This window comes from Bos taurus, chromosome 5 (assembly GCF_002263795.3).
Source record: "Bos taurus isolate L1 Dominette 01449 registration number 42190680 breed Hereford chromosome 5, ARS-UCD2.0, whole genome shotgun sequence".
Classification (NCBI taxonomy): domain Eukaryota; kingdom Metazoa; phylum Chordata; class Mammalia; order Artiodactyla; family Bovidae; genus Bos; species Bos taurus.
Genome location: NC_037332.1, coordinates 58,050,165 through 58,069,325, shown reverse-complemented (window position 1 = coordinate 58,069,325; position 19,161 = coordinate 58,050,165). Strand labels below are relative to the sequence as shown.

The window sequence follows — 19,161 nt, the reverse complement described above, 5'->3', positions numbered from 1 at the left end:
ATCTTTAAGAAATGATATGCAGCAAATAATTATATTTAAATATTTCCCTTTAAAGTAGAGAAAAAATCTTAGTGGTAAGAAGAAATCATAAGTATATTCAGTCACAATACATTGTGGGTTCAATCTAATTACATGAGAAAATTCACTCTGGGATACAGATCAAAAATGTGAGATCAAAGATAAAAATGGGGTAGTAGAACAATATTTTTAATATAAGCTTAAAATCTATCCCAAAACTGCCAAAACAATAAAATATTAATAAAATAAACAATTGAGTAGCCAAGTCCACTAGAGCATTGGCAATATAAATTACCACTCTAAAGAAGAAACTGCAAGTGAATTAATATCTAGTAGTCATTCTATATTGCTATCTGGCTTCGTTACCACTTTATTGAAAAAGTATCATAGAAAATATTTTTAAATTTTATATTAAATGAATAAAATTCAGTAGCCAGTGATGGAAAACCATACAATCACAACCTTTATCCTGGTGGGACTGACAGATGACCCTCAACTTCAGATTCCAATTTTTATGTTTCTGTTTCTCACATACATGTTTAGTATAACTGGGAATCTGACTATCATATTCCTCACTTTAATGGATCCTCACCTTAAAACACCCATGTACTATTTCCTACAAAATTTTGCTTTATTAGAAGTTTCATTTACAACTGCTTGTATCCCTAGATATTTATACAACATAGCAACAGGTGACAGGTCAATTACATATGCTATTTGTATTATTCAAGTGTTTTTTACTGATGTCTTTGGAGTAACAGAGTTTTTTCTCCTGGCCATCATGTCCTATGACCGTTATGTGGCCATCTGCAAACCCCTGCATTATATGACCATCATGAACAGCAGAGTCTGCCAGAGGCTTGTCCTCTGCTGTTGGATATCCGGCTTGTTGATCATATTACCACCACTTATTCTGTTCCTAAATTTAAAATTCTGTGACTCAAATATAATTGATTATTTTTTCTGTGATGCCTCTCCTATCTTGAAGATTTCATGCTCAGATACATGGCTCATAGAACAGCTGGTTATTGTCTCTGCTGTGCTGACCTTCATTCTGACCCTTGTGTGTGTTGCTCTATCCTACATTTACATCATCAAAACCATTGTAAGACTCCCCTCTTCCCAGCAAAGGAAAAGAGCTTTTTCTACCTGTTCTTCTCACATGATTGTGGTTTCCATCACCTATGGCAGCTGTATCTTCGTCTATGTTAAACCATCAGCAAAGGAATCAGTGGCTATTAACAAGGGTGTGGCAGTTCTAATGACATCAATTGCTCCTATGTTGAACCCATTCATTTACACTCTGAGAAACAAACAAGTGAGACAAGCTTTCAGTGATTCTTTCAAAAAACTCGTACTTGTGTCCAAGAAGCAAAAGACTGCTCAAGCCTAGAAATAAAATATAAAGTAATGCATAAACCATTAACTGCCAAACCGTCTGTCTCTTTTTGATCTGATCTCTATTGAGGTTAATGTTCTCAAACAGTTCTTGTGCCCAGAATGAACACCCTCTACCACATGAGTTCACTCCTTTAATCCCCCGAAAACAAAATTTTTTTCTTCCTAGAAAAGTCTTTTTCTTCCTAGAAAAGATCCTAATTAGAAGTGATAATAATTATCTAATGAATATAGTGAAAGTGAAGTCGCTCAGTCGTGTCTGACTCTGCTACCCTGTGGAGTATAGCCCACCAGGCTCCTCTGTCCACGGGATTTTCCAGGCAAGAATACTGGAGTGGGTTGCCATTTCCTCCCCAGGGGATCTTCCCAACCCAGGGATCAAACCCAGGTCTCCCTGCATTGGCTGCATTGCAGGCAGATACTTTAACCTCTGAACCACCAGGAAAGCCTGATTTTACTCTAATCTAGCAAACACAATTGAAAAAGAAAAAAAAATTAATGCAAATCAAACATGGAAATAAGTATCTTATTATATTTTCTTAGACTTGCAAAAAAATTATTTAAAGTGCTCTTCCACTCTTCCAATGTAAATGTTGCTGAAATTTTTAATTGATTAAAATTTATTGAGTGCTTAGTTCATGGCAGGTCACAATCCAGACATCTTTTAAGCTGCTAATATTCCTAAGTGTATTTAGCTTGCTAATAACCCTATAGTACCAAAAAAAAAGTTTAAACACCTTTAATTAGAAAGAAGTAATGTGTTCCTATTGAAAAGTAAGAAAACAAAAATAAATACATGTCTAAATAAATGCCATTTTAAATGGCCGCAGAATTTAACATCTATGATCCTACAGTTTATCATAAATAAATGAACACATATAAACACACACATATCAGTGCTGAAATTTTAAAATTAAAAGATTCCCAGATTATACATAATAAATAATATCTTAAATAAATGAAAGGAAAAGCTCTTTTCCACATGTGTTGTGCTTAGTCGCTCAGTCATGTCCAGCTCTTCGCAACCCCATGGACTGAAGCCCACCAGGCTCCTCTGTCCATGGAGATTCTCCAGGCAAAAATACTGGAGTGGGTTGCCATGCCCTCCTCCAGGGGATCTTCCCAACCCAGGGATCAAACCCAGGTCTCCCACATTGTGAGTGGATTCTTTGCCATCTGAGCCACCAGGGAAGTTTTTTTCTAAATGGGTATGAGTTATTCTAAGTACAATGTCAAATTTTTAATTGCAGTTGATAAATTGAATATTATTGCCAAAAATGTTCAACTGTCAAACTAAAATATAAATAATTTATGTAGCCAAACTCAAAATGTAGCCAAATTAAGCAATAAATTTTGTATATCATGGAAAAAAAAATTTTTTTAAATCTAGAAACAAATCAACTATATATATGAATGTCTAAGATAACTAAGATAACTAAGAAGTTTGAAAGAAAAGTTATAATTGAAGTAATAGTTAATGAAATAAATGACTTACAGGTTAGAAGACTGAAAAATGTCCATTTTTCTGAAAGAGTTCGTAAGACTACTAAATAATTTTTCATATTGTTTTTTCTGCCATCTCTCTAAGATGCAGGCCCCATGAGCATCCTTTGGACTTTCTCTCGGTATCTCTAGGATTTGGCATTTGCTGTTGTCTCTGTAAAAAAAAAAAAAAAGAGTTCTTTGCCTCATTTTTCCATTGTGTTCATGCTCAGTCGTCTCCAACCCTTTGCAACCTCATGGACTGACCGGCTTCTCTGTCCATGGAATTTTCCAGGCAAAAATACTGGAGTAGGTTGCCATTCTTTCACTACACTTCTATTTTTCATTTAGGTCTCAATTTATATTTTATTTCCACTTAAAGCTATTACTTCTCCCCACTGTCCACCACCACCACAGAAACATAAAATGCACTCCGAAGAAATTGTCTATTTAACCTGCCTTTTAGACCTAAGCTTTCTCTTCTATAGCACTTATGTCACTAAAACTTTTTTTATATTGTGCATCTAAAATCTGACACAATGGCAAAAATCATATGTATAATTCATATATGTAAAAGTAGTAAAAAAATTATACTGAAAACATTACCTTCAAATATGTTAAACGAAAAAGCCTCCCAATCCCTTAAAATAAAATATTTCTTAAGGAAAAATGCCAATCTCTTACATGAAAAAATAATTGTAAAAGAATCAAATGGATGGTTTCCAGATTATGATGGCAGACCAGGAAGATCCTGAGCTCCCTCTTCTCATGGACACATTAAAACCACAGCTACATATAAAACAATTGTCCCTGAGAATGACTTTAAGACTAGCAGAACAGATTTTCTACAACTAAGGATGTGAAGAAAAGACCACATCAAGACTGGTGGGAGGGATAGAAATTCAATCTAGTAAGAAGAGCCCACACCCCTGGTGTGGTGACCAACAAGCAGGGTAGATACCAAAATGCTGAGGTTCTCACTAAGTAACAAGGGATCTGAAGTTCCCCTTACTCAGCTCCCCAGCCCTAGGAACCTGCACCAGGAATATGAACTGTGCAACATCTGGTTTTAAAAACCAATAGGGCTTATGTTTGGGAGGGCCAGCATGCGTGTATGCTAAGTCACTTCAGTTGTGTCCAACTTTTTGTGACCCAGTGGACCCCATATAGCCCACCAGGCTCCTCTGCCCATGGGATTCTCTAGGCAAAAATACTGGAGTGGGTTGCCATGCCCTTCTGCAGGGAAAGCCAGAGAGCTGTGAAAAACTGAGACTCCACTATCAAAAGGTTCAGGCACAAGCTCACTCTAAGTCCCAGTGCAGAGGTACAAGCTTAAAAAACACTGAGTCACAGGAGGAGATTCATTGACTAATTTTAGTGCATGTACCAGAGAGGCAAGGATCTGGTGGAAATTTCTCCAGGATAGAAGTTCTGGTAGGCACCATTGTTTTACTCTTAGCCACCTAGCTAGCCCATCACTGGCAGGTGCCATTTCTGTCATTCTCCATCAATCTAGCTAACATAAGGGTACCTTCCTTCTGTAGCCAGTTTGTTGAGTAATTTTAATCATGTGTTCAACATCACTCATTATAAGAGAAATGCAAATCCAGACCACAATGAGGCATCATCTCATACTGGCCAGAATGGCCATCATAAAAATTCTGCCAACAATAAATGGCTGGAGAGGGGTGGAGAAAAGGGAACCTTCTTACACTGTTGGTTGGGAATGCAAACTGGTACGGCCACTATGGAGAACAGTGTGAAGATTCCTTAAAAATCTGGGAATAGAACTGGGATATGACCCACCAATCCCACTGCTTGACATATACACAGAAAAAAAAAAAAAACAGAACTGAAAGAGATACATGCACCATGTTCATTGCAGCATTATTTATTATTAGGACATGGAAGCAATGTAGATGTCCATCAGCAGATGAATGGATAAGAAAGTTGTGGTACATATACAACTATAAAAAGAAAGGCATTTGAGTCAGTTCTAATGAAGTGGATGAACCTAGAGCCTTTTATACAGAGTGAAGTAAGTCAGAAATAGAAAGACAAATACTGTATCTTAACACATATATATGGAATCTAGAAGGATGGTACCAACGATCCCACATACAAGGCAGCAAAGGAGACACAGACGTAAAGACCTCTAGATTCAGTGGGAGGAGAGGGTGGGATGATCTGAGAGCATATTCTTGAAACATGTACATACTAGATGTAGAATGGATGACCAAGGTGAGTTCGTTGCATGAAGCAGGGCACCCAAGGCTGGTGCTCTATGACAACCTGGAGGGATGGAGTGGGGAGGGAATTAGGATGGGGCTTCAGGATGCAGGGACACATGTGTATCAATGACTGATTAATATGGATGTATTGCAAAAGGCATCACAATATTATAAAGTAATTATCCTCCAATTAAAATAAATAAATAAGTTTTCTTAAAAATCAAATAAAAGGCTAGGGCTGGAAAAGACCTTGCAAACTCTGTTGTCCAGCCCTTACCATACCACTTGTGGAGACATAAAAAAAATTTTTTTAATCATGAAATGGTTTGAATTTATCAAATGCATTTTCTGCATCTAATGACATGGTCACGTTGTTTACATCCTTCATTCTGTTAGTGTGATGCATCATATATATTAATTTTCATATGTTGAAACATTCTTGCATCCCTGGGGTGAATCACACTTGGACATGGTGTATGATTCATTCCATGTGCTGTTAAATTCATATTCTGCTGAGGATTTTTGTATCTATATCCATCAAAAATATTGCCCTAAAGTTTTCTTTATTGTAGTAACATATTTGGCTTGAGAGTCATAAAATAAAATAAATTTGGAACGGCTTCATCTCAGTTCAAATTGTTAGAAGAATTTGAGAAGGATTGACTTTAATTCTTTAAATATTTGATAGAAATCTATCAGCAAAACATTTTATTTATAATTTCCCCTTAGTTTTATTTTTTAATATGAATTATAAGTGTATTATTTAATTTATAGATATTTGGAGACTTTATGGAAATCTCTCTTTAATTACAATTTAATTCTGCTGTTGTCAAAAAACAGTCTTTGTCAGAAGAATGTTTTTACACTTACTGAGATTTATTGTGTGGTTCCAAATATGACTTATCTTAATAAATGTTCAGTGTGCACTGAAAAGAATGTATATTCTGCAATTGTTGCATGAAATAGTCTATAGATGCCTGTTGCTGCTGCTGCTGCTAAGTCGCTTCAGTCGTGTCCTACTCTGTGTGACCTTATAGGCAGCAGCCCACTAGGCTCCTCTGTCCCTGGGATTCTCCAAGCAAGAATACTGGAGTGGGTTGCCATTTCCTTCTCCAACGTATGAAAGTGAAAAGTGAAAGTGAAGTCGCTCAGTCGTGTCCGACTCCTAGCGACTTCATGGACTGCAGGCTCCCAGGCTCCTCCGTCCATGGGATTTTCCAGGCAAGAGTACTGGAGTGGGGTGTCATTGCCTTCTCCGATTATAGTTTTCATATTTTCAGTTTCCATGTTGATTTTCTGCTTAGTTGTTTATCCTGTAGTCATTAGTTGATAGTTTTGCTCAAGTATTCCGCATCCATAATGATTTTCTGTTTTTTCTGCCAATTATTGAGAGGGGAGTATTTAAATATCGTATTATAGTTGTATATTTGACTAGTTCTTCTTGTAGTCTATCAGGTTTTGCTTCATGTATTTTGAAACTCTGTTATTCAGAGAATAAAATTTAAGAATTTTTATGTCACTTTAATAAACTTTTTTATTCATTGTGATACTTTCTTTATTCCTGGTAAACTTTGCTTTAAAATCTAATTTGTCTAGTGTTAATACAGCATCTGGTCCCATCACTTCATGGGAAATAGATGGGGAAACAGTGGAAACAGTGTCAGACTTTATTTTTTGGGGCTCCAAATTCACTGCAGATGGTGATCACAGCCATGAAATTAAAAGACGCTTACTCCTTAGAAGGAAAGTTATGACCAACCTAGATAGCATATTCAAAAGCAGAGACATTACTTTGCCAACAAAGGTCCGTCTAGTCAAGGTTATGGTTTATTCAGTGGTCATGTATGGATGTGAGAGTTGGACTGTGAGGAAAGCTGAGCACCGAAGAATTGATGCTTTTGAACTGTGGTGTTGCAGAAGACTCTTGAGAGTCCCTTGGACTGCAAGGAGATCCAACCAGTCCCTTCTAAAGGAGATCAGTCCTGGGTGTTCATTGGAAGGACTGATGCTGAGGCTGAAACTCCAATACTTTGGCCACCTCATGTGAAGAGTTGACTCATTGGAAAAGTCCTTGATACTGGGAGGGACTGGGGGCAGGAGGAGAGGGGGATGACAGAGAATGAGGTGGTTGGATGGCATCACTGACTCAATGTACATGAGTTTGGGTGAACTCTGGGAGATGGTGATGGACAGGGAGGCCTGGTGTGCTGTGATTCATGGGGTCACAAAGAGTCGGACACGACTGAGTGACTGAACTGAAATGAACTGAATATAGGTATTCCAGATTTCTTTTAGTTAGTGATAGGAAGTTTTATTCATTTCTGTTCTTTTAATTTTATATTGTTTGTCTCTTTATATTTAAACAAGATTTATTACACATGGCATGTATTTGGGTTTTATTTTAGTTTGAGAACCTGTGCCTATTTAATGTGGTATTTAGACTGTTTACATTGAATGCAATTTTATATGTCTAAGTTTATATCTGTCATCTTGCTAATCACTTTCTATTTGTACCATCTGTTACCTGTTTTCTTTTCTGTCTTTTTTATGCATACTTATGGATTAAGTGAATTTTTATGTTGTGGTTTCAAGTCCTGTGTTAGTGACCTGCTGCTGCTATAGAACAATTAGTAGTTTGAAAAAATACAAATCTTTTATTTAATCATTTTTTTTGGGGTCACAAGTCCAACGTGAATCTCGCTGGGTTAAAATCAAGGTATTTCTTTTTGGAACTTTGGAGCAGGGAGATCTACAATAATTCCTTGACTCTTCAATTTATACAGGCTGCCAACAATTTTTCTCTAATGGACCCTTTTTTCCATCTTCAAAGTCAGCAACAAAATATCTCTTTTTTTCTTCTTTATTTTATTTTATTATTATTTTTTTACTTTACATTACTGTATTGGTTTTGCCATACATCAACATGAATCTGCCATGGGCGTACACGTGTTGCCAATCCTGAACCCTCCTCCCACCTCTCTCCCCATACCATCCCTCTGGGTCATCCCAGTGCACCAGCCTCAAGCTTCCTGTATCCTGCATTGAACCTGGACTGGTGATTCATTTCTTATATATTATACATGTTTTAATGCCATTCTCCCAAATCATCCCCCACCTCCCTCTCCCACAAAGTCCAAAAGACTATTCTATATATTTGTGTCTCTTTTGCTGTCTCGCATACAGGGTTGTCGTTACCATCTTTCTAAATTCCATATATATGCATTAGTATACTGTATTGGTATTTTTCTTTCTGGCTTACTTCACTCTGTATAATAGGCTCCAGTTTCATCCACCTCATTAGAACTGATTCAAATGTATTCTTTTTAATGGCTGAGTAACACTCCATTGTGTATATGTACCACAGCTTTCTTATCCATTCATCTGCTGATGGACATCTAGGTTACTTCTATGTCCTGGCTATATTAAATGGTGCTGCAATGAACATTGGGGTACACGTGTCTCTTTCAATTCAGTGATCAAATACCAATATCTCTCTAACTCTCCTCGTATGCCTCCCACCTCCCTTTTCCACTTCAGGATCCTTATTATAGTTTCGGGCTCATTTAGATAATCCAGGATAATTTCCTGTGACTCAACTGAACTGAACTGAAAGGCAAGATGAACGGAGGTTCGTGACATTGTACAGGAGACAGGGATCAAGACCATTCCCAAGAAAAATAAATGCAAAAGAGCAAAATGGCTGTCTGAGGAGGCCTTACAATTAGCTGTGAAAAGAAGAGAAGCAAAAAGCAAAGGAGAAAAGGAAAGATGTACCCATTTGAATGCAGAGTTCCAAAGAATAGCAAGGAGAGATAAAAAAGCCTTCCTCAGCAATTAATGGCAAAAAAAAAAAAATAGAGGAAAACAATAGAATGGGAAAGACTAGAGATTTCTTCAAGAAAACTAAAGATACCAAGGGAACATTTCATGTGAAGGTGGGCTCAATAAAGGACAGAAATGGTATGGACCTAACAGAAGCAGAAGATATTAAGAAGAGGTGGCAAGAGGGTTCAGGATGGGGAACACATGTATACCTGTGGCAGATGCATTTTGATATATGGCAAAACCAATATAATACTGTAAAGTTAAAAAATAAAATAAAATACATTTTAAAAAAAAAGAATACACAGAAGTACTGTACAAAAAAGTTCTTTACAACCCAGATAATCACGATGGTGTGATCACTGACCTAGAGCCAGACATCCTGGAATGTAAAGTCAAGTGAGCCTTAGGAAGCATGACTATAAACAAAGCTAGTGGAATTCCAGTTGAGCTATTTCAAATCCTGAAAGATGATGCTGTGAAAGTGCTGCACTCAATATGCCAGCAAATTTGGAAAACTCAACAGTGGCCACAGGACTGGAAAAGGTCAGTTTTCATTCCAATCCCAAAGAAAGGCAATGCCAAAGAATGCTCAAACTGCTGCACAATTGCACTCATCTCACACACTAGTAAAGTAATGCTCAAAATTCTCCAAGCCAGGCTTCAGCAATACATGAACCATGAAATTCCAGACGTTCAAGCTGGTTTTAGAAAAGACAAAGGAACTAGAGATCAAGTTGCCAACATCTGCTGGATCATGGAAAAAGCAAGAGAGTACCAGAAAAACACCTATTTCTGCTTTATTGACTATGTCAAAGCCGTTGACTGTGTGGATCACAATAAACTGTGGAAAATTCTTCAAGAGATGGGAATACCAGACCACCTGACCTGCCTTTTGAAAAACCTGTATGCAGGTCAGGAAGCAACAGTTAGAACTGGACATGGAACAACAGACTGGTTCCAAATAGGGAATGGAGTACATCAAGGCTGTATATTGTCACCCTGCTTATTTAACTTACATGCGAGTACATCATGAGAAATGCTGGGCTGGAGGAAACACAGGCTGGAATCAAGACATGGGCTGAGTGAACTCCGGGAGTTGGTGATGGACAGGGAGGCCTGGCGTGCTGTGGTTCATGGGGTTACAAAGAGTTGGACACTTCTGAGCGACTGAACTGAACTGAACTGATGCAAATACACTTATATTATTAACACAATATTAATAAGAAAAGATTTTATAATTGTATAATATACTATAAAAACTGTTAATACAATTTTTTTAATCAGAATACTAATATACGGTCTTTCCAGGTGGTGTTAAAGAATTTTTTGGGGGGGGAGGGAGGTTAGACTCCTCCTATACCAGAGCCTCTTAACATGAGTCCATTAAGACACCAGAAATCCACCCATGTTGTTGCAAATGGCAAGGTTTTCTCCTTTTTTATGACTGAATAATATTCCATTATATATATAGATAGATATAGTGGTATATATATATAGCACTATTTCAATGTCCATGCACTTAGACTGCTTCCGTGCCTTGGCTATTGTGAATAATATGCAATGTACGTATGGATGCATGTATCTTTTTACATTAGTGTTTTCATTTTTTCAGGTAAATATCCAGAATTGGAATTGCTGAGTTGTTTCATAATTCTCTTTTTGTATGTTAGTTGCTTAGTCGTGTCCAACCCTTTGTGACCCCATGGACTTTAGCCCACCAGGCTCCTCTGTCTATGGAATTCTCCAGGCAAGAATACTGGAGCGGGTTGCCATTTCCTTCTCCAGGAGATCTTCCTGACCCAGGGATTGAACCCAGGTCTCCTGCATTGCAGGCAGATTCTTTACTATCTGAGCTATAGGGATGTTCCAGTTCTCTTTTTAATTTTATTTCATTTAAATACAATTTGATTTACAATATTGTATTAGTTTCAGGTGTACAGCATATTTACTATTTTTGCACGTTTATACTCCATTATAGGTGATCACAAGATAATAGCTACAATTCCCTGTGTTATACAGTATATCCTTGTCACTTACTATTTTACACATAGTAGTTTGTATCTGTCAAACCCATACCCCTAATTTTTCCCTCTCCCACTACTCTCCTTTGATAATCATGTTTGTTTTCTGTATCTGTGAGTCTGTGTCTGTTTTGCATACATATTCATCTTTTTTTTTCGATTTTAAATATGAACGATACCTTACAATATTTGTCTTTTTCTATCTGACATGTTTTATTCTCTAGGTGCATCCACATTGCTGCAAATGGTAATTTTTTTGCTTTTTATATATTTATTCTATAAATACTACATTGCACATATTTCATATCTTAATCCAGTCATCTGTTGATGGTCATTGTTTTGCGTCCATGTATTATCTATTGTGAAGAGTTCTCCTATACTGAAGTTCATGCATCTTTTTAAATTGGTGTTTCGTCTTTTCTAGATATATACCCAGGAGTGAAATTACTAGATAACATGGTAACTCTATTTGTAGTTTTTTGAAAAATGTCCATACTGTTTTCCGTACTGGCTGCACTAATTTACATTTCCACCAACAGTGTATAAGGGTTTCCTTTTCTCCACTTCCTTGCCAATGTTTGTTATTTGCAGAATTTTTACTATACTAACAGATGTGAGGTGATGTCTCATTTTAATTTGCATTTCTTTAATAATCACTAACGTTGAGCACCTTTTTATGTGCTTGGTAGCCATCTGTGTGTCTTCCTTGGGAAAATGCTCATTCAGGTCTTCTGCCCGTTTTTTTAATTTGATATTTGGCTTTTTTTCCCTTGAGATGCATAAGCTATTTGTGTATTTTGGATGTTAATATATTGCCAGTCATATATTTGCAAATATTTTTCCCATTCAGTTGATTGCCTTTTCATTTTGTTGATGGTTTATTTCCTTTGAGGTGCACATGCTTTTCAGTTTAATTAGGTCCCCACTGTTTATTTTTGCTTTTATTTCTTTTACTGTAGGAGACATGTCAAAAAATGTGATTTATATCAAAGAGTATTCTGCCTATGTTTTCTTCTAGGAGTTTTATTGTTTCCATTCTTACATCAAGGTCTTTAAACCATTTTGAGTTCATTTTTCATGTGGAGTAAAGGAATGTTTTAATTTCATTGTTTTATAAGTGGCTGTCTAGATTTCCCAGCACCACTTGTTTAAGGACTTGTCTTTTCTCCATTGTATATTTTTGCCTCCTTTACCATAGATTAATTGACCATACATGCATGGATTATTTCTTGGCTCTGTACTCTATTCCATTGATCTATGTGTCTGTTTTTGTGCCAATACCTTGCTGTTTTGATTACAATAACTTGCTGTTTGATTATAAGAGCTTTGTAGTATAATCTGAAGTCAAGGAGCATTAAACCTCTGGTTTTGCTTTTTTCCCCAAGATTGCTTTGATAATTCAGGGTCTTTTTTGGTTCTATATAATTTGGGGGATTATTTTTTCTAGTTCTTTGAAAAATGTCATGGGTATTTTGATAAGGATTCCATTAAATCTATAGATTGCTTTGGGTGGTATGGACATTTTAGCAATGTCAATTCTTGCAATCCAAGAGCAAATGATATCTTTCCATTTCTTAGTGTCATTTTCCGTTTCCTTCATCAGTGTTTTACAGTTTTTAGATATGGATCTTTCACCTCCTTGGTTAAGTTTATTCCTAGGTATTTTTATTCTTCTTGAAGCAATTTCAAACAAAACTGTTTTTGTTGGAAAATATATACTTTTTATAAATTTGTTATTAATATATATATATTTATATATACAATATATAATATATTAATAATTATATATTAATATTTATGTATAATATAATATATATTTATATACTAAGTATATAATATATATTTATATACTAAGTATATATAAAATATATACTTTTTATATATTTTATTATTAGCATATAGAAACACAACTGATTTCTGTGTTTAATCTTGTACTCTTAAGCCTTGTTGAATTCATTGATTAGTTCCAATAGTTTAGTTCTCTATATAAACTACTACCATGTCACCTGCAAATAGTGACAATTTCACCTCTTCCTTTCCAGTATGAATGGCTTAGTTTCTCTTCCTTTTCTAATTATTTTGGCCAGAACTTCCAATACTATGTGAAATAGAAGTGAGGAGATTGGGCATCTTTGTTTTGTTCCTAAATCTAAGCAGCAGTTTTTTCAGCTTTTCACCATTGAATATGAAGTTGGCAGTGGGTTTGTCATAAATGGCTCTTATATAGTTGAGATATATTCCCTCTATACTCACTTTAATGGGAGTTTTTAACATGAATGAATGTTGAATTTTACCAAATGTTTTTTCTGCATTTATTGAAATAAGCATGTGATTTTTATCCTTTCTTCAGTTAGTATGCTGTATTACATTGTATTACATTGATTGATTTGCAAACGAACTATCTTTTTGATCTTGGAATAAATCCAAATTGATTATTATGCATGACCATTTATATATTGTTGAAATCAGTTTTCTAATATTTTGCTGAAGAGTTTTACACCTATATTCATCAAAGATACTGTCCTATAATTTTTTTTCTTTATAAGGTAATTGAATTTATAGTATCAGGGTAATAGTGGCCTCATAGAATGACTTTAGGAGTGTACACCCCCTGCAATTTTTTGGAATAGTTTGAGAATGATAGGTATTAGTTATTCTTAATATGTTTGGTAGAATTTCCATGTGAATCTATCTGATCCTGGAGTTTTCTATGTTTTGAATTTTTTTAATTAAAATTTTCATTTCACTTTTTGTGATTGATCTGTTCAACTTGTCTGTTTATTTTTTTATTCAGTCTTGACAGGCTGTAGATTTCTAGAAATTTTTCTATTTCCTCCATGTTGTCCAATTTATTGGTATATATTAATAACTGCTTATAACCCCTTTACAATTTTTTTGTATCTTTTTGGTATGGTTATTATTTCTCTTATTTCTTATTTTATTTCTTATTTTGTTTACTTGAGTCTTCTCTCTTTTCTTCTTCATGATCCTGGCTAAAGCTTTGTCCATTTTGTTTATCTTAAAAAAAAAAAAAATAGTGGTTCTTGGTTTCATTGATTTTTTTAATCTCTATTTATTTCCTGATCTTTATGATTTAATTCCTTCTGCTGACTTTAGACTTTGTTTGCTCTTCTTTTTCTAATTATTAAGGTGGTAGGATAGATTATTTGAGGGGTTTTTGTCTGTTTATTGAGAAAGGACTGTATTTCTATGAAATTCCCTCTTAGAACTGCTTCTGCTGCATCCCATAGATGAAAAGTTGTGTTCCATTCTCATTTGTCATGAGGTATTTTCTAATTTCCTATTTAGATTTCATTATTGGAGAAGGAAATGGCAACCCATTCCAGTGTTCTTGCCTGGAGAATCCCAGGGACAGAGGAGCCTAGTGGGCTGCTGCCTATAAGGTCACACAGAGTAGGACACGACTGAAGCGACTTAACAGCAGCAGCAGCACTGACCCACTGGTTTTTTAGCACAGTGTTTTTTAAACTCCATATGTTTGGTCTTTTCCCATATCTCTTTCTGTAGTTAATTTCTGCTGCTGCTGCTAAGTTGCTTCAGTTGTGTCCGACTCTGTGCGACCCCATAGACAGCCTCCTACCAGGCTCGTCTGTCCCTGGGATTCTCCAGGCAAGAACACTGGAGTGGGTTGCCATTTCCTTCTCCAATGCATGAAAGTGAAAAGTGAAAATGAAGTCATTCAGTTGTGTCGAACTCTTAGTTACCTCATGGACTGCAGCCTACCAGGCTCCTCCGTCCATGGGATTTTCTAGGAAAGAGTACTGGAGTGGGGTGCCATTGCCTTCTCCCAGTTAATTTCTACTTTCATGTTATTGTGGTTAGAAAAAATGTTTGATATAATTTTATCATATTTCATATATATAATTTCAAATCATTAATGAGTTTTGTTTTGAGGTCTAGTTTGTGATCTATTCTGGAGAATATTCCATGTGGACTTGAAAAGATACGTACTCTGTTGTTTTTGGGTGTCATGTCCTCTAGATATCTGTTAAGCCCAACTGGATAATTGTGTCATTTAAGACCAATGTTGCCTTACTGATTTCCTCTTTGGATGGTTTGTTCATTGATGTCAATGGAGTGTTAAAGTTCCATACTATTATTATATTATTATTCAATATTAGTATACAATAATATAATCTATTATATTTATATCTTTATATCTATTATTATTTGCTTTATATATTTAGCTGCTCCTGTATCCAGTGCAGATATGTTAACGAGTGCAATATCAACTTCTTGTATTGATCCCTTTATCATTATACAATGCCCTTTTGTCTTTTATTGAAGCTTTTGTTTTAAAGTCTAGTTTGACTGATATGAATATTGCTATTCTCACTTGCTTGTCACTTCAGTTTGCATGAAGTATCTTTTTCTATCCCTTCACTTTCAATTTGTGTATGTCATTAGTGCTGAAATCAGTATCTTGTAGGAAACATAGTCTTGGTATTTTGTTTGTTGGTTGGTTTTTGTCCAATTAGTCACCCTATATCTTCTCATGGCAAGATTTAGTCCACTGCCTTTTTAGTCCTTCTTTTCCAGTTGTTTTTGTACTTATTCTCTCTTCATTTCTTCTTCTTTTTTTTTTTTTTTTTTTTGTTTCTCCTGTTGTGTTTGATAATTTTCTTAAGTAGCATGTGTGGGCTCCTTTCTTTCTAGTTTTTCATATCTATGGTAGGTTTTTGATTTGTCGCTACCATGGGGTCCATCTACATGGACCCATAATTATATCTACTTGATTTAAACTGATAGGCATTTAAGTCACATTCTTAAAGATCTACACTTTTATTTCTCTCCCTTACATTTTGTGTTTTGATGTCATATTTACATCTTTATGTATATCCCTTTACTTTTTGTTGTAGTTATAATTGCTTTTTCAATTTTCTTCTTTTACTCTACATGATGTCTTATTTCAGTGATCTTAAATTCTTGCTATTTATATGCCTTTCTTATTGGTATATTCCTTTCCTATAGATTCTTACTTTTTCTCCATTTAGATAAGACCTTTCAACATTTCCTTAAGGGTAGATTTCGTTTTGCTGGATTCTTTTAGGTTTTGCTTGTCTGAGAATTTCTTTATCTCTTCTTAAATTCTAAATTATAATCTTGCTAAATATTCTAGATAATCTTACTAGAATACCATAGATTGCAGGCTTTTCCCTTTCAGCACTTTAAATATCATGCCCTTCCCTTATGGCCTACAAAATTTCTGCAGAAGTATCAACTGACAGCTTTATGAAGATTCCCTTGCATATGCTTCTTTGCTTTTCTCTTGATTCCTTTAGAATTTTTATCTTAGACTTTTGTCATTTTAATTATAACATAAATGAATGAAAAAATAGTGTTTATAGATTGGAATAATTAATATTGTAAAAGTTCGTGCTGCCCAAAGCCATATATTCAATTTAATCCCTGTCAATATTTCAATAGCATTTCTCACAGAAGTATTAAAAAATCAAAAGTTAAATGTAACCACAAAATACTTCATATAAGCACAATCCTGAGAAAGCAGAGGAAAGCTGGAGGCATCACACTTCCTGATTTCAAACTATACAACAAGCTATAGTAATCAAAACAATATGGTACAGGTATAAAAACTGGCACATATAGCAGTGGAACAGAATTAATATCCTGGGAATACAATAACTTGCATATACAATCAACTATTTGACAAGACAGTCAAGGTTACTCAATGGGGAAAAGATAGTCTCTTTAATAAATTTGGAAAGCTGAATAACCACATGCAGAAGAATAAAACTGGATTTTTATGTTATACCACTCACAAAAGTTCACTTGAAATGGATTACAGGCTTAAAACCTGTGACCATAAAACTCCTAGAAGAATACATTGGCAAAGAATTAGAATAGGACACCAAAGGAACAAGAAACAAAAGCAAAAATCAAAAACCAAGACTAGAAGGTATTAGTTGTTCAGTCATGTATGACTCTTTGTGACCTCATGTAGCCTGCCAGGCTCCTCTGTCCATGGGATTTCCCAGGCAAGACTACTGGAATGGGTTGCCATTTCTTTCTCCAGAAAATTAAGAATACATCAAACTAAAAGAAAAAGCAATCTACTAAATGGAAGAGCATATATGCAAATTATATATCTAAGAGATGAATATCCAAAGTTTGTAAAGAATTCATGATTCAATAGAAAAAAGAAAACAAAAACCCAATTTAAAAGTGGGTAGAGAAACCAAATAGACAAATACAATGGAATATTGCTGCTGCTAAGTCACTTCAGTTGTGTCTGACCCTGTGTGACCCCATAGACGGCAGCCCACCAGGCTCTCCCATCCCTGGGATTCTCCAGGCAAGAACACTGGAGTGGGTTGCCATTTCCTTCTCCAATGCATGAACGTGAAAAGTGAAAGTGAAGTCGCTCGGTCGTGTCCGACCCTCAGCAACTCCATGGACTGCAGCCTACCAGGCTCCTCCATCCATGGGATTTTCCAGGAAAGAGTACTGGAGTGGGGTGCCATTGCCTTCTCCACAATGGAATATTACTGAGACACATACACACAAAAAAAATGAAATAATGCCATTTGTAGTGACATGGATGGACCTAGAGATTGCCATTCAGAGCAAAGTAGGTCAGACAGAGAAAGATAAATATATAATATTGCTTATATATGGAATCTAAAAATGGTAAAAATAAACTTATTTAGAAAACATCTTCTTTATTTATCTGCTGTTAGGCACTCATTGCTTCCACACCTTGGCAATTATAAATAACACTCCATAAACATTGGCTTGCAAGTGTCTCAGTGTTCTCATTTTCTTTGGCTAAATAACAAGGAGTGGAATTTCTGGATAATACAAAACTTCTATTTATAGTTTTTAGAGGAACTTTCATATCTTTTTCTATAGTGGCTGCACCAATTCACATTCCCAGCAACAGTATACTAGTGTTCCCCTTTGTCCATATCCTCTCAACATTTGTTTGTGGTCTTTTTGATCATAGCCATTCTCACAGGTATGAGGTGGTATCTCACTGCAGATGGACCTGGAGGATATCATGCTAAATGAAATAAATCAGTCAGAGATATAGAAACGCTATATGTTATCATATATATATGGAAGCAATAATACAAAACAAATAAATGAATATAGCAAAACAGAAACAAGTTTACACAATTAGAGAAAAATTGGCAGCTACCAGTAGGAAGAGGGAAGGGGAAGAAGCAAGATAGAGGAACCCAGCCCTTCCCATTCTCTGTGAAGGTATGTGAGTGGGATTATGCTACATTTCTTTTCCATTTCACAAGATTTCTATTTCTTTAATTTATGCTAAATTAAGAGTTGGAATTGTGGTGCTTGAGAAGACTCTTGAGAGTCCTTTGGACAACGATGATATCAAACCAGTCAATCCTAAAGGAAATCAACCATGAAAATTCATTTGAAGGTCTATTGTTTAAGCTGAAGTTCCAATACTTTGGCCACGTGATGCAAAGAGTCAACTCACTGGAAAAGACCCTGATGCTGGGAAATATTGAAGGCAAAAGGAGAGAGGAGGTGGAAGAAGATGAGATGATGAGATAGTATCACTGACTCAATGGACATGAATTTGAGAAAACTCTGGAGGACAGTGGAAGACAAAGGAACCTGATGTGGTAAGTAGGACACAACTTAACAACTGAACAAGGGTTGGGACATCCTTTCTTTTAATGTTTTTAATCTAATATACTGAAGAGAAATATCTTAAAGTTATTGATGTCTGGATGTCATTATCCCTTATTTCTTAAGCTACTAGAAGTGTCCTATGTTATTTACACTGCTTTGGTACAATTCTCATGTCATCATTTAGCCTCATATCTCCTTTCATTCAGTCACATTTCTTTTGGGTCTTATATACTGCTCTCCTTGTGTTGGGTCTTCAGTTCAGTTCAGTCACTCAGCCGTGTCTGACTCTTTGCGACCCCATGAATCGAAGCACGCCAGGCCTCCCTGTCTATCACCAACTCCCGGAGTTCACTCAAACTCACATCCATCGAGTCGGTGATGCCATCCAGCCATCTCATCCTCTGTCATCCCTTTCTCCTCCTGCCCCCAATCCCTCCAAGCATCAGAGTCTTTTCCAATGAGTCAACTCTTTGCATGAGGTGGCCAAAGTACAGGCGTTTCAGCTTTAGTATCATTCCTTCCAAAGAACACCCAAGGCTGAT

At 35.8% G+C, this 19,161-nt stretch overlaps 1 protein-coding gene across 1 annotated transcript; it reads left to right on the top strand.

Annotated features, from left to right (window-relative positions):
• Nucleotides 1-457: 457 nt before the first annotated feature.
• OR6C202 (olfactory receptor family 6 subfamily C member 202) lies at nucleotides 458-1,411 on the top strand. The gene has a single exon (NM_001390322.1). The coding sequence runs from the start codon at nucleotides 458-460 to the stop codon at nucleotides 1,409-1,411; it is 954 nt and encodes a 317-aa protein (NP_001377251.1).
• Nucleotides 1,412-19,161: the final 17,750 nt, after the last annotated feature.